This window comes from Pseudopodoces humilis, chromosome 5 (assembly GCF_049639895.1).
Source record: "Pseudopodoces humilis isolate 2021_Gansu_Grassland_sample_001 chromosome 5, ASM4963989v1, whole genome shotgun sequence".
Lineage (NCBI taxonomy): Eukaryota > Metazoa > Chordata > Aves > Passeriformes > Paridae > Pseudopodoces > Pseudopodoces humilis.
In genome coordinates, this window is record NC_142204.1 from 26397861 (window position 1) to 26421152 (window position 23292).

General features: G+C 43.8%; 1 protein-coding gene across 2 annotated transcripts; it reads right to left on the reverse strand.

Annotated features, from left to right (window-relative positions):
• Positions 1–43: 43 nt before the first annotated feature.
• On the reverse strand, positions 44–21817 carry FAM234B (family with sequence similarity 234 member B). 2 transcript variants are annotated; one of them, XM_014256677.2, is made up of 13 exons: positions 21761–21817; positions 15794–16186; positions 14751–14849; positions 12337–12525; positions 10374–10504; positions 9571–9718; positions 9085–9226; positions 8346–8489; positions 4921–5002; positions 4537–4692; positions 3823–3937; positions 2482–2708; positions 44–2059 (listed from the first exon to the last, which is right to left on the reverse strand). In XM_014256677.2, exons 1-13 carry the CDS (start codon positions 21795–21797, stop codon positions 2054–2056), a joined length of 1869 nt encoding a protein of 622 aa, XP_014112152.2. In that variant the 5' UTR covers positions 21798–21817; the 3' UTR covers positions 44–2053. The 2 variants fall into 2 exon arrangements, with proteins under 2 accessions (XP_014112152.2, XP_005527763.2); XM_005527706.3 differs by having other exon boundaries at positions 3823–3940.
• Between the last annotated feature and the right edge of the window lie 1475 nt (positions 21818–23292).

The window sequence follows — 23292 nt, forward strand, 5'->3', positions numbered from 1 at the left end:
CGTAATCTCTCAAAGGTGAAACACTGGTTCACATGACACATGATGCTGTCCACAGTATTTATTTTGCTTCACTGCAGTTCAAATACATTTTTCCAACAATATACAGACAGACTCTTTATTCACAGTGGGGGCAGGGGAGGGGATGTGGCCAGGGTGAATTCACATTAAAGAGGAGCTAACATCACTGCTTTTGAATATCAGTTCTCTCAGGAAGAATCTCAGAAGAGTAACTACTTAGGTAACAGCCAATTCACCTTTTCCAGCAAGGTGGTGGCTGGACAGGAGGGAAGAGGCACTCCTGTTTAATCCCTCATACATTACTGGTCCTCACACTTTCAGTCCTATTATGCAGCTCTATTAACTGACTACATATTATAAACACGAAACCCTGTCTGGAGGAAAATGCCAGGCCTAGAGCCATTGCTACAGTTGTGCTAATATATACAAAGCTATTTACACAAAAATACCATTAAACATATACAAACTGTTCACAGGCTCTGACGTTAGGAGATCAGGGCCCAAGGACCAGCCTCGGGGTTTGCAGCTAAACCTGAAGGGCTATCCTGGAAGCTTTATATAGAGATGTGGGATGATGGAGAGGGTGATACAGCAAAGAGAGGTGTCAAGGGCCCAGGAAAGCAAACACATGGCTAATGTGCCCATCTGGAAGGAGGGTCAAAGTCTGCTGTCACCTCACAACTCATGGGGAAATGTGGGGAGGCTGGAAGGGCACATGCTAGACAGAAGAGTCCTTTGCAATCCTCGTCTCACCTGGCTCTGTTTAATGTCAAAGGCCATAGAACGGCATACAAAGAAAGCAGTTCCTATATTGTTGCCCTGAACTGTGGGGAACTACTGGGGCACCAAAGTGGTTCCCTTTTATGTGGTTTTTTCTACTACAAGAAAATTCATACAGATGCTCTTCAAACACAAGAGAGAATGATGGCACACTCTGGGACACAGTTCAAAACACCTAACACACTGTAAACAAATGTGTCCCAGGGGTAGCTTGTTCCTCCTGGAGCTGCACACAGGGCTGGCAAGGGAATGGCAATATTGAGCTTAGAGTAGGATTAAAATGTACAGAAAAGCTTTCTAGTTCTGTCTCTCTCTAAACTTCTAAACCCTGTAGCAGCAGCGTAAGAATCAGCTTTTCTGTGACAAGATTGAGTGACCTTTACAGTGACAGTCTGGATCTGCTGGATTTCTATCCCAAGGGGGCTGTGATACATTTGCAAAGGGGGACTCTGCCCATTGGACTGCAGTGTGATGTTACAGTGACAATTTGGGTTTATAGAAACCTTAATGATGGAGAGAAATAAGCTGTGAACCTTTCACTTCTACATCACCCACATATGTCTGAACTTGGTGTCCTGAACTTGGAACTGGGAAAGAAAGACACAAGTGCAAGGGGCTGGCAAATGCTGTGGAGACCATCTTTCTCTAGATCAGGTAATTCAGCCAGAGAACTAGTTTGTTTCTGAACAGCATGGACAAGAGAGCTGAGAGCACAGGAGACATTGGTAAGACTAACCCTGCAGGAGGCAGAGGCTTCTCTCCAAAAATAAAAAGATTAAAGGTGTCCTTTAGCCACACCACTTGCCTTGACTCATCATGGCCCACTCTAGGCATAGAGCTTGTTAGACTGCTTGGGAACACTGTTTGGACATAAAAAGTGTGTCCTAAATCTCGTTCATAAATTAAACATACAAAAAATATACATATATTGTATAAATTAACACATATATATATAAAGCCTGATTTTATATATATATGTATATAAACTCTAAATTCACATTTCTGTGTTACCTGGAAGGAAGCATGCAAGAACAGCATATGGAGGGGGAGTTGTTGAACAAGGTTTCTCTGGTACAGAACAGGTCTGCCTAGGACAAACCTGCCTCCAGCAGCCTTCCCCAGACACCTGAAGAAAGGGGAAGTGCTTTTAGCCCTCATTCCCTCTATATAGCCGTTTTCCTGAAGACACACAGAGTAGCTTCCTATATTCCCCATAGAGACCACAGGTCCAACCAACATCTGAGGAACCACCAGGCTAGAGCTGAAGAAGGAAAGACAAACAAACATTAAAGCCAAAATCTATTATCATCCAGTCTAGTAAAGTAGTAATTTACAAGTCAGCAACAGAACCTGGGCACCACTGTATGGAGGACCCTTGTTTGCCCATGCCAAAACAAGTGATCTCAGTCCCACCTCTCTGATCCTCTCAGCAAATCTCTCAGTCTCTTATGATCATCATCCCTGTTTCTTTCTAAGATCCTGTGCTGTGTTCAACTGCCTAAGTACATCTTTGCTTCACAATCTGTCCAGCTTATGCCCAAAGGGGCAGCCAGTCACCTTGCACTCACTTTGCATCCCACCAGTCTCCTTCCATCCCAAAGAGCACCTTAACTGTGTCTGTAAGGAAGAGATCAGATTTTTTCAAAGGCCTCAATTTCATTAGGGATTCCTGCACAATCTCACCTTCTGAGGAAAGTCAGCAAATTTCATCCGGGCAAGAAATCGCCTCACTTCTCCACGGCTGATTTTTGGAGAGTTGCTGTCCTTTAACCACACCATTCGACCTTGACTCATCATGGCCCACTTCAGGCCCAGCTTGCTGACCGAGAGAAATCCTGGCTGTTTTTCAGAGGTTGCGGTTGTTGTCACAGTGATGTGAAATGCATCCTTTTGGAGATCATTAATTCCAACTAGTCCATCAGAAAAGGGCAAGAAAATAGTGGTGAGAGGCAAATCATTACATTTCTTCCAAAAGAAATCTTATAGCCCTTACTCAGTCAAAACACCCACTAGATAGTATATTCAGTCTGACTTTACAATTGCATGTAACTTAGTTGACAAGGGAAAATTATTTTAACTTTTTTTTTCATGCAAAAGTGAAATATAGATCAGAAATGGAAAGGTTTTGTCCTAGGTTATGCTTTTGAGCTTGACATAGGATATGAACATATTTCAAGAATACAGTTCACTCTCAGCTTTCCTTCCCACACCTGTTAGTAGCTATTCTTTAAGAAATTTGTAAAGCACTGGCAAGTCAGGTGACTTCAGCCACTGCAGAATGATCTGTACAGACCTCAGAAATCTAGTTTCTAAAAAGCCCCTGTAAAAATAATATTCTATTTGCTCTTGACTGAACGGTGTTTTTGATACAAGTTCAATTGGATGTTACTATGCAGCAGTTTTTCTATGCTTCCTGGCCTACTTCTCTCAGTTCTGGATGAACTGATCTTTTATCCCACACTCCCATGCACAAGAGTCTGGTTATTCACTGAACTGCTTTAGAAAGAGCAAGGAAATTGAACAGGGCCTGTAAAATCTTGTATAGATGTCAAATCCAGATCTACTTTTCCCTGAAAACACACTTATATATTTTTGACTCCCCCTTACAAAAAGAAAGAAGCAGAACAGCTCCTATCCCAAAGAGCAGGAGATGGCAAACAAAAGCAAAAATGTATCTGAAGTGACAGAGAAAAGTTTTATAGTGATTTTTTATGCACTGCATGAAATTAAAAATAGCTCCATGAAAAGCAACACAACTTCTCTGATGTAAAACATGCATTAAGTCAAACTTAAACCTTTCCTTGGTTAATCATGTAAGAAACCTTGTGAGTCTTTTATTTGCAAAGTAGGGGGTGGACAGGATGCTCCTTCAGAAGGATGATGAATCTTATTTCCCACTGTTGTCCTACGTGTGGTGGACCTTAGGTGCTACCTTTAAAGGCACAACTACAGTCCATTGTTTCTCACAGTTACTTCTCTCTTAGTATTTCTAGCCTAGGTACTATCTCCTCCATTTGTACTCACCTGCTGAAGCAATGACATTGTCTGTTGCATTGGTGAGGTCCAAAAGAACTGTAGGAAAAACAGGGTGGAGGAGATAGAGGTGGTGCAGCCCTGGGCGCTCAGGTCTGGGACCAGGCTGCTGTTGGAATGCAAGAGACAAAAACATAAAAACTGGCTAGCAAAGGGGAGTCTAGCTTTGTCAAAAAAATAAAGTTTTCTGACACTGAGTTGTTTTAATATGGATCAGAGAATGAAAAACTAGGGTTTTATGAAGATTAAATCCTAAAACCCTTTTTTCCCTAAACCAGAATTTGCTCCACACCTTCTGTTTGGTAAGGTTGAAATCTAGCTCTGTCATATGCAGCTTAATGGGCAAAGCTACAGTCTGGAAGTTTGAGTCTCCGTGCCAAACTGTGTGCCTGCATGGACAGAAGGAGCATTCTGGGCTGGGAACAAATATGCAGTTACAGCTCCTCAGTGCTGCATGAAAAACTTAAATTCTCAAATTTTGGGGTTTGTGGGTGCAAAATTTCTGTCAACAAAGCTCTATGGTGAAGAATTTGCATACAAAAACTCCTATGCTCAGGCTCAGAGAAGTAAGAATGTCAAAATAAGAGATGTTCCTGACAGCCTTTTTATATGTTAGGTTCAAGTTCAATGACAACAGGAATGAAAGACAGAGACTGAATGTGCTTCACAGAGAAACCTCAAAGTGAAGAAAGGATGCGTGCTCACCAAACTTTGCAACACAGGCTGTGTTTCATCAGCCCAGAAGAGAAAAACAGACTTCTTGTCCAAAGTCATGACTGAGAGTGCATCGAGTTGTTGCCTTTGCCATGGAAGTTCCTGGTTCCAAACAGGGAGGCCAGATTTTCCATCTACCACCACCACCTCAAGGCAGGGAGAGATTGAGCATTAATCGGTATCAAGGCACGGGTATGCAGAGCCCCCTTGCAGAGGCATGGCCTGTGCTGTTCCCTTTCATGCCTGTGGCCACACAGTAATGAGTACCAGCCAAAGAGAGGGGAAAAGCAAGGACCAGAAAATGTTTGTTGCTTTTTTACCCAACCTCCCCCACTCCTGTGCTGCCACTGCCCTCCATGCCTTCACCTGTTTTACCTTTTTGTTCCCATCTCCAGTCTGTGCTTGCAACATGAAGTCCAGAGTTTGGTCAGCACTAAAGTAACCTGGTACAGGCTGGCTGTAAATTTGGAAAAAGAAACATTCAGCCCCATGGTAGAAAAAAGTCATTGCAGATGGAGGCAGAATAGTTGCCTTCATCCTCCATTCTGCCTCTTAAAATGACAGGATTTGTCATGCTAAATAAGGTCTTTCATCCACTCAGAACTGTTCTGACTGTCAGGAATCATTTGCTGGTGGATCAGAAAAGTGAACTAAAATAGTAAAGTGGCCCATGGTGTTTGTCAGCCATTCTTCAGAGCTGTCTATGTGGGGGTCATCCCTCGATGGGATGCGTAGACATCTGTTTATCTCCCTGTACACAACTCTATCATTCTTTCCTTTGCATGAGAACCTGTACTGTTGTTGCTATAATTATATTAAATTACTCAGCCCTTCCAAAATGCATTGGCACATTTGGACTTCTGCAGAAAGTGGATGTCCGAGGCTGCCTTAGCTGTGTGAAATGGATTTTAATAAACTCAACATTAATGTCAGCCCATGATTCCTTGTATTTTTACTGCTGGCAGGTTTACAAGCCTTTTTATGACCTGAAGCAGGTTAAATGAAGCCCCTTCTCATCCTCTCACTTCTGGGTGTCATAACACATTAATATCTCTCATTATAACTGTTTTTTAATCATCTTGCTTGCTTTAGGCCTTCTGAGCCTTGACTCTGTCTTCCTTCAATTCACCACAGCTAGACATACAATTCTAAATAAGCATAGTTGAGTCCACAAAATTCACAGAACTAGAGATTTTATGGCAAGGCAAGATCATCAGAGTATATCCTCCCTCCTCTTATTTACTACAGATTTCTGTGTATCACCCAATTAACCAAGTATCAGTGGGCTGGTTTTGCCTCATCTTTGATGAGATGAATTCATCACTTCTCATGTCAGTCCTTGTGATTAATTGCACCCAGAGAAACATTCCTGCATCTTCATTTTCTTGAGCATGAATGGCTATTGCTTCAAGGCACTTCTTCTTGCTATGCCTGTTAGCTTCTGTTTCTTACACACACTTACGAACTCACCTCTCAGGCTTCTCTTTGATCATATAAACTCTGTAATTTAAGTCTTCCATGCTAAAGCATTTTTTCCAGACCACTTTCCCAATTTTTTTCCATCTTCCTCTTTAAAACATGCATGACAGAACGATTCCTGAACAGTAATACCACAGTACTGCAGTAGCTTGACTTTATATTTACGACATCAAACAATGTCATTTGCTTTACAGACACCTTTGGCAACCAGGTGTTGCTTTCAAGGCAGTATAATGAGACACTCCTATAGTTTGAAAGCTCTCCAGTAGCAAAAGGAAGTAACAGGCAATTCTATCCTATGACCACAAACTCAAAACATCTCCTAAGGTGCCTCTTCTCATGTCCCTTATGGGTTACAGTCAGTGGCAGATCCCACAAACTGAATGCACACAAATATATCGGATGCTACCAATCAAGTGAAAAATCCCCTGGGCGCTTTCTCAAATGAACCAGAAGGCTAGTAATTATTCTGCCCAACAGTAATCCCCCCAGCAACCTGCTATTAATCCTCTCTCATCTGAAACATCCATTTACAACACAATTTGCAACTGCTTCCTCAATTTCATGGTCTCTGAACTTCACCCTTGTTTTATGACTACTGATTCTCCTTTATGGTTTTCCAGGGATCTTGTCAAAAGCTATCTGGAAATTAAGCACATCTGCAGTAGCCATGTTGGTTTTCTCCGAAATTATTCCCGTAGGTCTGGACTCAGTCTGCCTGGATGAAGTGGCATGCTTGGGGCAGGTTTACCCAGGAAAAGGGGTGCTCACAGTTGGCTTTGTAAGCTTTGTCTAACAAGGAATTTGTTATGTTTGACTCTGTGGTAATATCCCTGACCTGCCTTTGTCCTCCAGCCTGTGATGCTTAAGTAGAACTTAAGTTCTATAAAAATCCAAACAAACCTCTTAATTAAATGCTTTCCCACAATACATTCAGTGTAGTAAATTTTGTCTTAACTCTGAGAAAACAGGTAGTCCAGGAGTTTAGCACAGGGGCCTAGAACAAGAATTGCTTTCATTATTTTTCAATGATTATCTGACAGCTCCTCTATGTGTATTTTACTCTGTCCCTTGGGAGGTCAGGGAATGGGAAAAAGCAGCAACCTTGAATACTATCTGTCCAGAGATATTGTGAAGTCTCTGTCCTCAGAGATATTTAAAACCTGACAGCATACAGCCCTGAATAATTTGTTCTAGCTTGTCTAGAGTCTGCTTGAGCAGGTAGGTGGGATTAGGAAATCTCCAGAGGTGTTTTCCAACCTCAACCATACTGGCAAGTAAGTTTTCAACCCTTCTTGATTGGTATATTCCAATTTATTACTGCATCCATTTAGAAATTTCTTGTGTATAACTGATTCTACAGCACCGATGAAGTGGCTTTGCTTAGTCAGTACACACCCTTTAAACTTGATGCCAGACACATTCAGAAGTCTGCAGATGCTGGGCCCAAAACTCTTCTAGTCCCATTTCCTTTCCCCATAGCATGATCAACTAGCCATAACCCATTCCTAAAGTCATGGCTTATGTCACCCATCAGCCCTCAAGAATGTGGACATTATCTGAATATCAAAGAGAGTTGAACACACCTTTTTTTTTTTTAATGAAGTTCCAGTGCTTTCTTCTCATTTATGCTCTTGACAGTTGGGTAACACAGAGCTGAGAGCTGTTTTCTTTATTCTCAATACTAAAGCAAGCAACTGTTTCCCATGTAATTTCCCTCAATTGTGCCCAACTGCCCTTTGCAAATATTTAATACTGGGCAACCTGAAATTGCTGGTTATGAACAACCCAAAGATCTGGAAAATGACTTAATTTCCGTGTGTGAAATTAGAGGATAAGCAATATTATTTTAAGGTTTACATTTAGTATAGATGGTGTGCTGACTGTCATCAGAATGCTCATTTTCACCTTTCAAGGAACATTAAGATCTCTGGGCCATATTCATTCACCTGCTCTAAATTCTTAACGTGACTAATGTAACTGATCCTCTCCACTGAAGCCATGGACAGCAGGTGGGCTGAATCACACATCAGTAATCAACTAAATTCCAATGCCACATGATTCCCATGACCTCAGTGTTGGGTACCTGAATCAAAACACTTATCTGTGATCACTCACAAGTACACAGCTCAAGTTTCCAGTCTTCTGTTCCTGGCTCCCCCTGCCTTCCTCACTTGGCTCAACAACACAAACCTCCAGTTCTTATATTCCTCTACAGATTTGAAGAATTACTGTCAATTGCTTTCTAAGGAACGCATGAACTGAAAGTCAGGAAATGGTACAGGAAGAAATAGGACAAAAAAATGTTCTCAGCAAGTAACCTGCTGATATTCTGCAGCTCCAGGGTCCAGCGGCGCTCCAGGTCCTGTCCCCTCAGAAGGATCAAGCTCTCTTTGGTTGTGATGAGCAGGTTGCTGCAGTTCGTGTCAGGTGTCCTTACTGTCTGCAGAAAGTCAACACCCCCACTGGGACAAATGGAAAACAGAGGAGATCAAGGCTTGCATCTGTACATCTCAGCACTAGCTGCCTGTCCATATGGCAATTCCTAGAGTCCTGGAGAAGTCCATCTTTTCCCCAGTGCTGTGGGTTCCTCAGTTAAGTGAGCTAAACTCAAATGTGCGGTCTTCTGAACATCATGAGTTACTACAAAAAGCACAAAGTTAGGAGTTCACATTTGCTCCACATTTGAGGTCTGTCTCACAGTTTGGCAGTAAAGAAGAATGAGCTGAGAAATCCAGGCCCATAGACTGAGTTTCCCAAAGAGACTCCATTAACTAGGAACACCTCTTTTTTTCCCTTCAGCAATGCATATGGGGCTGAAGAAAGGAACAAGGAGCAGAAGAAACTAAGGACTCCCTTTTATTATACTCTGCCCTCCTTTGGTTAGGACAACCAGAGACAGGGAGGAAATTATGGGTTCCCCATAGTATTCCCCAGTTACCACCTGGACAATGAAGAGGACAGTATTGAAGTAGAAGCAACCACCTCTAGGAGTACTAGTAAGTGCCTACCCTTCCCTTCCTCTCCCAGAAGAAGCAAGATGACAAGTCCATCTTTTACCTGTAAATGTCAATGAGCTCTGACAGGTTGACAGATCTGCGCTTTTCCCACTCTGGCTCCTCCTGCTGTAGCACTGCAGGAAAGTTGTCCCGGTTTCTGGCTTGGGTAAAGATATCCCTCAGGGCAACTGCTTGAACATTACCTGCCAGGAAGAGTAAAGATGAAGAGTCCTGACTGCAAAAGATAACCTAGTGGAACAGAGGGTGATTGGGACCACTGCAGCTGTGGTAGAAGGCAATGAAATGCCATGAGCTGGAACTTCCCTGACAAGATGTGCCTTTGGGAAATTCCGAAGTATTTGAGACTAGCAGGTATTGGTGCTCCTGTACTTTTCCACACCATGGCAGTGAGACCTGTGCTTTTGCCCTCCTAGCTTTTACAGCAGAAGGCATGGCAGAAGTGTCCCAGGGACATTCTGGACCATTTCAGGTAAAACAAATGTTTTCTCAGGGAGGTGAAGTGCTGCAGAGGCAAGGTGCATCTTACCAAAACCAAACAGGATGTAGATGGCTCCCCGGCTGGTGATGTGGACTTGGGGGCCAATCACTTTCCCTTCTCCATTGGTACTGTACTTGACAGGCCCACCCAAAGCAGTTCCATTCTTTCCTGATACCAAGATGAAAAACACATCAGGCTGCAAAGACAGAGAGAGAGAGATTTTTATCAGTGTTTTCAAGCACCTCTGCACTCAGAATCTTCTCCCAACCCCACAGCATGAAGCTGCATTGATCATTTCCCCCTCAGCAAGGTCTAGATAGTGTTTGCTTTGTCTTTGCTCACATGCTTCCTGGGCATCTTACATTCCTGTTTTTCCCTTGACACAAATGCATCAAATATGAAAGGGACTTCAAAAATCTGAGTTCTTCTAACAACATCGATGTTAGAATTGTGGGGAGAGATAAGCATAAAGGAAATCTGCATCTGAATTAATCACACGAGTATTTCTTTCTTTTGGATAAGCTAAATGCTCCTTTCACCAGAGATCCATCCCTACACTGCTGCTAAACCACACATTCACTGAACAGAAACAGGTAATTCTCAAGTCTCAGTCAGGTGCAAATAATGACCCTTCTGTTCATTCCCAGCTGTCAAGAATGCAGGTAGTGTCATTATTGTTTGATCTCCCTGCTCTGACCTACTGGAAGAAAAAGGGTGCTTTTCTGCAAAATCCAAGGGAATGAAAATTAGGGGCTCTTGCAGCTCCAGTTACAGTCCTTCCACATCAGTCGATTTTTCCTCTACACAAATAGTAAAGGTCCTTCAAAACCTCAAGTAGGGATATGTTGTACCTGTGTCTCTTTGAGAGCCAGAATAACAATATCCCTAATCCCATCTCCATCTACATCTGGAAGAGTTGCAGCTGGTGCAGCCAGGATCCCACTTGAGAGATGAATGGGATTCAGTGTCCAGATGGTCTTGCCTGTGGAAAGAACAGGATAAAAGAGATCTGTACTTAGAGAACCAGAGGGCATCCCTAGAGGGTTCCACAAAACCTTCTTGAAAAGGGAACAAGAGAGATTATTTGTCCCATTCTGTGTGAAGGGGAAAGACACATCTACACTGCAGACAAACTGCAGTGGGAAGCAAAATTCTTATCCCAGCATTTCTTCAGACTGCCTTTGAGTCAGGCCTCAAGTCCTGCTGTGTTTCCTTCTTAGCATCTCTTTAAAAGACCTGAGCCCTAAACAATTTCTGAAGCAGCAGAGAATATTTAAGGTTCATTTTACGATGAAGAACCTAAATGAGAGTGCTGCTCTGCAGGACAGCAGTTGTTTCCCTCAGCCAGCAGTAAAGGCTAGGTAGATGCGAGGAAAGGAAACAGATGGACAGTTCTGATATTCAGAGTGCAAATCTGCATCTCAGTTAAATTCCCAGCAGCAAATTACCACTCCAGCATGACAAACATTACTCCACCTCAGGGTGAAAGCATGTCAACAGACGTGATGTCAAATGGTTCAGCAGTCCAGCATGGACCCAGCTGGAAACACAGTAAAACCAGACGTGCAAACTTGCAAATAAGCATAAAAAAAAGGGCAACAATTAAATTTCATGCTTTTACTTTTTCATCATTCTTTTGCTAAAAGCTTCTGCTTTTTCAATCTTTAAAAATGTTCTGCTGCTGCTGCTGCTGCTCTGTAGGATAAAGTTTGCTCCTGAATGACAAAGTAAACCAAGGGCCAAACTTGTACATTACTACTGCTGGTAAAGGAGGCAGCTCTCGGTCCTGACTGTGCAAACACTGTACAAGTAACCTGGTCCCTAAAAGCATTTGAAAAGTGTGGGAAGATAGCTGGGGGTAAAATTAGAGGAAACTTGAGAAGTTGCCTTCACATCTGAATAGAAGTTGGAACAGTGCGGAAATTATAGGGTAAAATAGAGTTGCTGCTCCCTGGGTAGAATGTGACCGGCATGCCCGAAACCTATTCCGCAATGACTGCCTACACCCACAATCTGCAACCATAGCACCTGCTAAGGGGCATGGAACAAAGGGTGGAGTGAAGTGGGAAGTTTGATGGCACTTTGCAGCTGATAAACACATAGCACCCGTCAGCCAGGGAAGATAGGAGAAGGTGTCTTGTTGCTGAGCCAGCAACTATGGTGAAATCGTTGTCCCTGGATGAACTGGGTTCATTAAAACCTAACTGTAATATTAACACACACCTCCATCCCAAAGTCACCCGCCTTCAAGGTTCCTCTTGGCTGATTTCAAAAACAACCCTGTACTACCTATGACTACTTCTGCCAATATAATTAATGTGTTAGAACAAACAGGAATCAGAGAATGAAGGTGCACATGATAAAGTGATTAAAAATGCAATATTCATTCACATCTAATCAATTCAACTATTCTGCTGCAAGGGTTCCTGGATGTCGTGTATATCCTTATGTAACTTCTCCAAGAATGCTCTTCATCTTTGTAGCGCTCTTAGGTAGGTCCTGAGTTGTACCAGCAGCTCAATGCTAATGAGAACAGACTTTCCATATTCTTTATAACATGGAGATGCTACAGAATAAGATCAACACTTTGAAATATTCTGTGATGTAGGATGAAGATGTTGCAACAGAGATGAAATGTTTAGGATTCTCTTATCCTGTGTAACTAGAAACTCATTAGTGTTTTGACTCCTTTCTGTGTGTCACAAAGTAATGGCCACTGTGATGTGCCAGAACCAAATTATTCATGCTTATTAGTCCTTTAAAGAAAACAAAAAAGCAGTAGCATATTTCTAATATGCTGGTAGTTGACTTTACCTGTGGAGGCACTGAGAAGGCTGAGGAATTTTGATGTTCCTGTAACAAGGCAGACAGGCCCTGCAGCTGCCCCCAGTGACAGCCCATTGCACTGCACACTTCGCGTCTCCTCTGGAAGCTGGATGGACCACAAGGTGCTGCCATTCATACCAGAAAGTGCCACCACAGTTACGGAGGGTCTAGAGACACCTAGAAGAGGCAGGAAAGACAGAATGTAATCCTTTGGTGTCAGAGGGATTACTATGACTACGTTGTCTTGGGTCCTTGTGCTGGAGATCCAGCTCTAGCTCCTGAAGCTAAGGTTCAAGATAGACAAATCCACAGTGCCTGAAAGCAAAGGTCAAATGTAATCTCATGGCTGCATTTCTCTGCTGCAGAGTCTAACAGTGATCTCCAAACAAGATGAAAATCAACAGCCCAGAAAATAATGGAGGTTGGACCTGAGCTCATAGCAAGAAATGTGGTTAGTTGGGCAGGAAAACCAAGTTCCTGGGGACAATGTGCTCACTTGTGGTTACTTCCTTGTGTGAAATTTACTGCTGTCAAATCAGACTGATTCTTCTAGTCCCCTCTCCCTCAACAAAACAGCTAGCATCAAGGGGAAACCTTAAGAGATTTCCAAGGCAGATGTCACCTCCAAGCGCTGGCTTATTTATAATTCTGGAGCAACAGAAAATGATTGGTGGTCAGAGAGTTTTTTCCTTTGTTTTCAAAAGGAGTTTCATTATTGTGAAAAACAGACTGAATGCAACCAAGTGGTGGAACTCGGTGTTCTTTTTCCCATTCACCAGTCAGCACAAAATAATTGTAAAATAGTCTATGCTGTTTCAATTGACTGTTGGCTCTGATTCCAAATGTGATCAACTTTTAGCTCAGCCTACCCTCAGACATAAGTGTGGTTATTGTAATTAATTTCCCCCTAGTATGGTCATAACACACTTTAAGATGAATTCCCACACATTTCAAAATAACAACAGACCCAGTCAACTTCTGTCTTACTAGTAACATATACAGCATGTGACCTGATGACACAAAGGGCATATACAGGCCACTGGCTAAATACAAGGCTGAGTCCAGTCTCTAAATCAAACTCACTCTCTTCTTAAACTGAAAATCATGTACCTTATGCTAATGGGTTGCCCCAGATCAAGTTATCTTTGTTACATTGATAGGGACCAAGAACAACTAACTCCTGAATGCAGCACACAGCCGCTGTATGTACAAGCTGGATAAACAGTTAACAATGTCCAGATTACTCCAAGCTTATCTCTACTTGGCACTGTGTGAATGCTCCAAGCACAAGCTACAGGTGGGCTGATATCCAGCTATGTGAGTTACGGATTGTGATCTGCTTACACCTGTTTTAGTGTCTGTTTTTTGTCTTCCAGCACAGCTACAGCCCAGGATGCAGCTAGGTATGACTAGTTTCATTCAGAGCGTGCTGACTCTGTGTGTATCTGGGATGAAAAATAAAAGCAATGCAATGGCAAAAATATAGAGTGCAAGAATAACCTATATAAACTGAATACAGCCTTTATGTCAACCGTATATATCTTCCATTTATATCTTCCTCTCTCATTTTTTAAGTTACTTTACAGTTTTCTCTATGTTCATAGGTTTCTTTTTATAGAACTTGCTGTGAAATACTAAGGGCCTTGCTTGGGCCATGGAGAAGAGTGGCTATCCCTATCCTCCAACAATATTTTCATTACTTCTTTCAAGAGCCAAGGCATTTTGCTCCAAGAATTTTCTTCAGGTAGTGCAAGGTATGCTTACTTCCTGTATCTCTGAGACAGAATAGATTCACCTGGTACCAGGCAATGCCAGGATAGGCAGAGGCAGTACAGCAGGCAGCTGGGAACCTCCAGGACTTCAGAAGCCCAGTTCAATAGGATTTGGCAGCCGCTGTGTAATGGTGGCCAGTATCAGCAGGCTCTGCTGTGTTACCTGGAGGGTGGGAGGACTAACAAAGAAAGCAAAGCAGCCAGGAGGAGGAAGCAGGGCAATACCTGCTAAACAGCCAGGAACAGTAGCCTCCCCATCAGCAGTCTATTATTTGTGAATTAACAGTGATTTGGAGCCTAGCAAGTATACAGAGTGACCTGGAAAAAAAGGCAGCAAAGTGAGGGTGTTTCTAAAAACAAAGTGTGTACAAATGCAGGATAAAGAGACAGAGTTGCCCCAAGATGAGGTAAGGGCAAACAGATGATGCTGACCAAAATGTATAGAAGCACAGGCTTGTAATGAAAATTTTAAGCATGACCAACCACACAGTACACCAGCAATTTTAAAGAATTCTGAAAAGAGCAACACATTGGATTTGCAGTGGCAAGAACTCTCCCTGTGTGTAAGACAAACATACAAAGGTCCATACTGACACATTAAGAGGAATGGAAAGGAGCTGCAGTGCTTACCCATGACACTGGCATTCATCAAGGCAGTGAAGACAATGAGGATGTCAGGGAGGCCATCACCGTTCACATCACACAGTTCCAGGGGGGATAACACACCACCTGCAACAATTACGGAGAGCATGTCAAAAAGGCCACCCAGTTCATTTTTCTCACTGGGAGAGGAGAGTTGGCCCAGGAATGAGATGTGTGGGTAGACAAGCCTCATAGTCTGCTAAGGAAGTCACACCATGATAAGATCTTTCATTGCATGGAAAGGCAGAAGTGTAGCATCTAAGTCAGAGAAAGGAAAAGGAAAAATGGAAGAGCTAACAGAAAAAAGATTCATGTTTCCCACTTCAATTTTTGAGGCAATGTGGAGCCACATATCTTATTAAAAGTTAGATTTGGAAGCCAAGGGTGGAGAGCAAGGAGGGAGAGACATATCTAGACCTGGCAGAAATTGCTTCACAAAACAGTATTACTTTATTGCAGAAGCCAGAATGGGAGATACTTTAGAAATGTTACCAGTGACTCATACAGTTTATTCTGTATGGGATAAAAGATCTCAAATGTTGACATACAGATTAAAGCAGGACTAAAAGACAATGGAATAAGGTTAGTTAAGCTAGTTAGAAGACACAAAGACTTCTATCCCTCTCCACTCAAACATGACCACATACTCCACTCCACAGCATGGAGGTACTGGTAAAGTCCAGGCTGTAAAAAAGGAGGCACTGTATTTTAAAGTGGGCTGGGCCATCTCTGTCTGGAACACAGCACAACATCGAGACAAAAAGGCAGGATGGAAGAAGAGTCAAAATAATTTTTGATGTTTGCAGAAACAAAATTTTGTGGCACTGTTATCTGTGGATGCCAGATTTCATATGCCTCAGCTTCAAGAGTGAGCAGGACACAGCCACCTGTCTATTATTTTGGAGCATCTCTAGTGGTGAGGAAGGGTCTGTGCTCTGACCTGGCTCTCCTAGATAGGTCTCTCCCACTGATGCCCAGCCTGGGAGCTGCCACCTCCCCCATGCCAGATGCTGTTCCTGGGGCTTTCTCACCTGCTCCCTGACCTAGGTTGCGGTTCCAGGTGTTATGCAAGTCTCTAGGGGGACAGGGAATTAGAAATGCGCACACCAGCACAAGAATCATCGAGATCACCACAGTGAGCAAAAAGATTGCAGTGCGCAGGTATGGCATGAGCGAGGGAGCACCCTTCTGCTCCAAACTCCCAGCCGTCTCTGCAGGATAACCCTCGGGCGCACTCTCTGACGTGTGCTGCTTTGTCATCCCAACCTCCACATCAGAATCAGGGTCCTGTATCTCTTCAGGGGGGCTCTTCCCATTCTTGACCCCCCCATTCTTCTGGATGTTGAGTACAAGGTCATCTTCACTTTCATCACTGTCAGCCTGAGTGAGGGGATCATATTCCCCAAGGTCTGGGCTCTTCTTTCCTGAGAAAAAAAGATGGAGACAGACAATAAAGCACGAGTTTTTGCAGGATCTCAGTGGAGAAAAGGCTGCACTAGACAGTGATACAGAAGGGACAACAGAGTGTTTGCATGGATCCAAGTGAGAAGTGTGAGAGAAATTATAGGGTCTCTCCATAGTAGCATCTGTGGGAGAAAAGATGCTGACAGTTTATTTTCCTCAGATAAAGGTGTGTGTGTGTGTGTTTGGATACATATATGTACGTGTATGCATATGTCTATATAGAATTCATGACTGATTTAATTCTAATACTTTCTTGATTGGTGATGAAACATGAAGTCTCCCTGAAGATGAGGGGAAAGTAATTTTGCCCCTTTGGACCAGTAACATGCTGATGTCTGGAGGAGTCAGGCTGTTCCTCCAAGACACCACCTTCTCTGCATGGCTCAGTTCTGCAAGAGGGAATGCTCCAACTCCTGCCCAAGGCAACCACAGTGCACCTGCTCTGTTCCTGCTCCCACCAGAGCCAACAGTCTGTGCTTAGCCTGGCCAAGATAGATAACTCGGTAGTGATCCCTTCAGGTGATGGTGCAGCAAAGTAGCTTAGCTTTAGGTGTCTCCTGCGCAGATGCCTGGCACACAGATGACTTCCCCCAAGCCCTAGACAGCCGCAGGGAGTGTGGCGAGGGCAGGTGTAGAGGCCGGTCACACACCCTGGCGTAAGCCCAGTGCCATCTGTTTATGGGCACAGGGAAGATCACACAGAGTTACTGCCCTGAGCTACGAGTGGAGGGTCACGTCTCAGGGAGCTGCCCTGTGCCACAAGGCTGGGCATGGAGCCATGGCCAGCACTCTGATGATTGCAGAGTCTCAGTCTGGTTCTCTCTCTCCAGTTCCAAGGTGGGACTTTGCTATTCCAGCTATCTGTTTCATTTTCTTTTGTTTAAAGCTGATCTGAAACAGGAACTAGCTTGTGCCCAAAGATTCCAGAAGTGATACATGCAAGGCATAACTATTAAGCAAAAATACACAAACTGTAACCCCTCTTGGACACTAAGATAATGGGAAGGCTTTACAAAGCAAAAATTTTAGGGCTTTCATGATTTTTCCTCCTGAGTAAGATAGCATACCTTACTTCTGGTTTTCCTGTTAAAGATACTCAGATGTACTGTAGTACCTAGCTAGTGCAACACACCTATTTTGCATCATCTAGAGTGTATTCTGCAGCACATCTTATCTCTTATTTCTTCCTCATTTTTCACCCCACAAAAGGACCTTCATTTTCCCTTTGTCTACCACTTATGAGTGGCATTCAGCTTTATTTTTAGGATTTAAGAAAAACTTTCAATCGCACTAAAAACCAAATGTCCCACACTAGGTGGATCAGCCAGGACAATTCACTAACATTGAACAGAAGGAAATAAAAAAAACCTCTCACATTCCCATATCTAAGACAGACTCTTCCTTTTTGAATTAGGGGCTTCTACAAAAGACTCAAAAATCTGGTGCATGTATAGATTCCTAAAAGCAGTTCCTTGTGGAGGCAGAGCATCCAACCAAGAGATGCTGCATTCCTGAGGGTTGATCTGGTGTATCCCTGTGACACACTGCATTGTTTAGCATAGGTCTGCTCTAAACATGCTCAAAATGTGGGCTTTTCAAGAAGTCTTGATAACCTTGGCTCCATCCTGTAAGTGCACAGAAGGCCGCCGACCCTGGTGGCACACAGCTCTCTGTTCAGAGGTTGCAGTGTAAATTTTACAGGTGTCTAATACCATAGGTTGTGCTAAAAAGTGACTGAAAGGCTACTCAGTCGAAGCAAAAACTTCCAGAGAGGTCTCGCCACCAGGGTACTTGCAGCTTCTCACAACAGATCCAGATGTGCCACTTCAAGCCAGGTTAGAATAGCATGAAAAACAAACATGGCTGGCCCAAGAGTAAATGGTATTAAGCCTGGGAAGTCAAAGTCGACAGCTATGTTAACTAGACTGCTCCTGATTTTGGAAACTAGTGATTTTTGAGTAAAACAACTCAAAGTATACTTATGCTTCACATACTCTATTTTTGTTTTGTTTAATTATTTTAATTTCAAACAGTCAACCAAAAGACTGGAACCCGCTGTTCATCCTTGATGCAACTGAAAGCGCTGGTATCAATTAAATTTATCTGGACCAGTTTTGTTCAGGATCCCTTTCTGGAGACACACAGGACCTTGAAAATATGGCTCACCCACTCCTTGAACTGGCAGGAACTGATACGCTGGCAACATCGACAGTGGTGTCAACCAGTCTGTAACAGGAACACCTGTCCTACTAAGAACCACTGATCAGTGGCTAGAAAACAGCTACTACACAGCAATGACAGCTTTTGATGATCTACATAGTTAAGAATCTGGAAAATTATAGGAGAGCTATAAAGCAGAGAGGTGCTCAGTCCTAATTCATGTCTAAGCCAGAGTAGGAATCAGAACTGGCATTCTTTCGCCCTGTCTTTCCTCAAAAGGCTATGTGGCACAGCCACAAGGCACAACCATGCAGTAAACTCAGGCACAAAGTGTCCTGCAGGTTGGTTTTTTTTAAGTCAAAAGGAGAGAAGATATTGGCCTTTAAGAAGGGCTGCTGGAGCACTCATCTAGCTCATGTAAAACCCAGTTGTGTATCTCATCTCAGAGGATTCAAACACTTATCTCCCACTGTTCAGAGAGAACCTTAACCAATATGTAGGTGTTGTGGGAATGTGTATGGAATGCTGGTAATCATGTGCTCAGCTCAGCCTCCCAAGGCTGTTCTGTGGTGCAGAAAACATGTAACTCATGATTCACCTGGCTGGAGAGAAAGCAGAAGGAACATGACTCTCCATGTGAATTTTAGGTCACTTGCTGTGGGAAGGAAGAATAACATACCTGGCTTTCACTAATCACTCCCAGATGATTTTTCAGCAGAAAAGCACAAACATAAAAACAAGTAAAGTGTGAAAACAGAGACAGTCTCACACCATTTAGAGAATGATGATTTATTTTTAAGTGCTCCAGAAGTCAAATTCTTTCCTTTTTGGTCAACAAGGCTCAGGTTGGAGAAAAAGAGTTTGTCCGTCAATAGAAAGCTAAAACTGCCTCTGTTGCAAGCAATCAGCTGTCAGGGAACACATACAATTTTCAGTTTTCCATTGTGGAAGTGGAAATGTTAAGATCTGAGCTGGCCTCTTGGTTAAACTCTCATCGTATGTCCTGAAAGGATAACTGCTGTGTAGCCTTCATGAGAAATTAGTCTCTGTGCTAAAGCAAGCTGCAGTTCTGTGGCCTTATGTAGGTAACAGGTCTGTTTAACTCACACTTTGTTACCTGTCTTCCAAAGAGACTCCAAGTGTATATAAACCTTGCATCCACTTCATAGGTATGGAGTTAGTACCAGCCAAGTCAGTTTCCCTCTGCTCTGTGTTCCCTCTCTCCTACAGGTAGAGTCAACAAAGCCTCTTCTGTTCTGACCTGCTCTGAATTGTGTTCCATTTTTTCCACAGCACCCCTGATAAAACAGAGGCTCTCATTCAGTGGCCCGTGGTTACAATAAGAGCAATTAACTGGTCATATCACCCTGGATTTTCTTTCTTTTTGCAGCCACTGGAAGAAAAAGCAAATACTGATGATGGAGGCTTTCAAAGACAGAGCAGAGGGAAAATGTCCCAACCTATTGGCTTTCAAGGGCAGCAGGTCTCTAAATCATGCTTTATGACTCTGAAAATTCCCCATGTATTTGCCAAATGCTACTTTCACACAGGCAACAATTGCAGTAGAAGAATGTGACCTCTCAGTGAAGAATAGATGATCATCGTATGATCATGATCTGGAAAGAAGGCACCCATTAGGTGATCTGTGTTGAAATGAGGTCCCAGTCATAACAAAATATTCATTTCTTGTGCTGATGGCTTCAAAGATATTAACTGTAACCTTATTTTTCCTGGTTTCAGCTGACTGGGAAGGCTTTTCTTTGCACTCACATTGGAGTGAAAAGAGCAGATTTTGGACTTCAGAACTAGAGTGCAATTTTCAGTACATTATTCCAATGACAGTACACTGGTTCCAGTATCTGTTGTACTAATTTCATGTTCTATTTATTTTTCTGGCAGTTGGCAGGCACCAGTCTGGTACTGGGTACTGCAGACATATTTCTAAGCCCATGAGGAGATAAGTTGCCACATGTTGATTTTTAATTAATTTAATGAGATATGGCAGGAAAAACAGATATAGCAATAGGCCCTCTGCTTTCTCATTGCTGTTGAAAGCTGCATTTTTCAATAATTAAACACACAAGAAAGGAATTATTTCTGCAATTTAACCTAAGGATTGATGCGAGAACTGTTCTCTTAGGTGCAGCTGCAAGGCTTGTTATGATGTTTTCCAAATCAGTGTTTCCCAACAGCAGATATCAAACAGATCATGCTGGTTCCAAAACTCTCAGAAGAGAGCTGTACTCCTTATTGCACAGTTCCCCAGTAGTCACTCCCTAATGCACACACCTACACCTACCAGTTTGCACTCTTCCTAAACAGACTTCATGGTAATGTATTCCTTCCCATTTACACAGACGTGTATATATATATATATATACATATAAAACTAGAAAGATACCAACTTGCAAACAAAATTTCTTTGAATGAGACTCAACAGGCACCACATAAATGAAAAGTAATGAATCCTGGTAAGGGTTATGAAAAGATGGCAGGAAGAACCTTGACGACATTACTTTGACCTTCACAGACTGATGGAGGAAGAAAGTATGATCAGTCCACTGAGTGCAGCCTCACAGTCTGGGGCCGTGGAGGACCACTGTGCCAAGGAGGAGTCCTCCCCAGCAGCACACAGCTGGGCCCTGTCTCTGCCCCAGGGCTGTCCCAAAGGCAAGATACGGTTAGAAAGAGTAACAAGGCACTTTCCCATAGAAGTTAATGCAGCCAGGTGCATTGGCACCGTCTACAGTACATCCAACAGCAACTAGCGTGCTCCCAAGATCTGGTTTGGCAAGGTGTTTTAATTCCCTTTTAATCTCCTTACTGAAGGGAATGGCTGTTGGACTGCTGCTTACCGCACACAATAGCCCCTTATGCTTGAGTATCTTTTCATCTCACTTAAGATCTCCGGCTGGAAGGTGCAAAGGTGGCAGGCACGCTTTAAACATTTACCTGGGTAATTGCATTGGCACTTACCGAACTCCTGGCCCGGCTTCAGTGGGTAAAACCCGGCAGGAGCATATCTGAGAGGTCTGCGCTTCCCTTCCTCCCGCGCAGTCCCCTCACAGGCCCGCGGCCCAGGCCCCCCTCTGCCACACACGACGCCCTCCGAGCCCCGAGGCGCTGCCCCGAACCCTGCGTCCCTGCCAGGGCCGCGAGCCCCGCGCGGAACCCGCCGGCCGCCCCTCACCGCCCGCACCCCCGGGCCTCACCCCACATCGCCACATCACTATGGCAACGCGCCCCGCAGCGCTCAGGCAGCGGCACCCGCGGCTCCCACGCCTCCCGCGATCAGGGGTGCCCTGGACGCGGCTGCCCCTGCCCGGCCCGGCCCGGCCGGCGCTCGGTCCGTCCCGCGGGAGCGCAACCCTTACCCGGCAGCTTCAGCGCCCGGGACAGCACCGTAGCCATGCTTGACACAGCAGTGCGCTCGCGCGCCGCCCCGCGCCGCCCCGCGGCCTGCTGGGAATTGTAGTTGCCCGCCGTGAGGAGCCGAGGCCCTCCGTGTCCCTCATGGTCCGGGGGGACAGAGACCCGCAGGGAGGGGCGGGCCGGTGGCAGCGAGCCGTGACCGAGGACAGCCCAGATCTTCGCAGCTTGCACGGCTGTGTGGGCACAGACAGATGGAAAATAGGCTTGTCGTCCGGGGTGGTTTGCACAGAAAGTGCCAGTCCCTCTGAATTATTTTTGCTATAAATATATGCCTTCATTCTTGGAAAGCTTTTGGTTGGAAGAAATCTAGTTGCTTTCTTTTTATTTTGCTATTTTATTTTATTTTATTTTATTTTATTTTATTTTATTTTATTTTATTTTATTTTATTTTATTTTATTTTATTTTATTGTTGTCGTTTATTAATTACAAAAGACGGCCAGGTTTTTTTCTGAAGCTGTCTTCAATCACCACCACAGTCCTCCGAGGTAAGTGCACAAGTGAACTCTCCCTTTCCCACAATAGGGAAGTTGAGCAAGGAGGGTTTTGTGGCTTCCCCAGAGCCACAAGGCTCCGGCTTCCTGATTCCCAGGCCCACACATGGGCCATCGAACACCGCCACTTCACAGTCATGATTTGTGTGATAACTCACAAATCAACGTCCTCTGTCACTGAATGAGAGAAAGGAGTATTGGCTAAATACATCAAAAGAGACTCTGCCTGGGTAATAAGCACATCACGTTTCCTCAGCATCTGCTGCTGCTCTTGCTTTCCCCTGTTTCAGGTGCTGTTACTGCAAATAATGTACTCACTCTTTCACGTCTGGGTCTGTCCTGGAACCGCTGGAATAGTAACAACAAATAAGGAGCAGAAGAGAGACACCAAGTGGTCTAGCTGGTGAAAAGAGATTTTTTTTTCAGATGTGAACGGGAAAGAGAATAGTTCTGATCCAAAATCTTTTGGTACCAGAGGGTTTTCTTTCCACTGATGTCACCGGGTTTCAGAGACACCTTCCTGAGAACACAGCACTTGTGGGGGCAGTCCCAGGTGGGAAACTCTGCAGAAGCCATCACCATTGTTGTTATTCTTTCCTTTCCAGGTCTTTCTGAGTACAGAGTCTTTCTGTTCCATATGCCATTTCCTGTCCTCCAGGCTTTGATTTAAGAGCAGTGAAGGTCCTGTATCTATGTAAATATTTACAGGATAGATCCTGGATCCTTTTCAAGTCTCAGTTAGCAAAGCCTGTGATAGACAGGGCAAGAGCTGTCCAGCAGAGTGACTCCTCCTAAGAAAATGCTTCTGGTACCAGTTAGTGCTGGGAGCAAAAGAATGGCAGAAAACAGCCAAAAGCAGGAACTGGGAAGTCTGGTGTCCTCATTTGTGATCTTCTAACATCTGGCACACACACATACAGTGTAAAAGCCCACAGTTTGCTATGCTTTTACATTTGTGGTGCAGCATAGCCCACTCTTAATT

What these genes read in the sequence shown, in the direction of transcription:
- FAM234B (XM_005527706.3), bottom strand. Translation starts at nt 21,797, where the DNA reads ATGGCTACGGTGCTGTCCCGGGCGCTGAAGCTGCCGG. An exon ending in CCTTCTCAGTGCCTCCACAG is followed by an intron (nt 10,505 to 12,336) that starts GTAAAGTCAACT and finishes TTCTTTCCACAG; the next exon opens with GCAAGACCATCTGGACACTG. An exon ending in CAATGTCATTGCTTCAGCAG is followed by an intron (nt 2,709 to 3,822) that starts GTGAGTACAAAT and finishes CTGATGGACTAG; the next exon opens with TTGGAATTAATGATCTCCAA.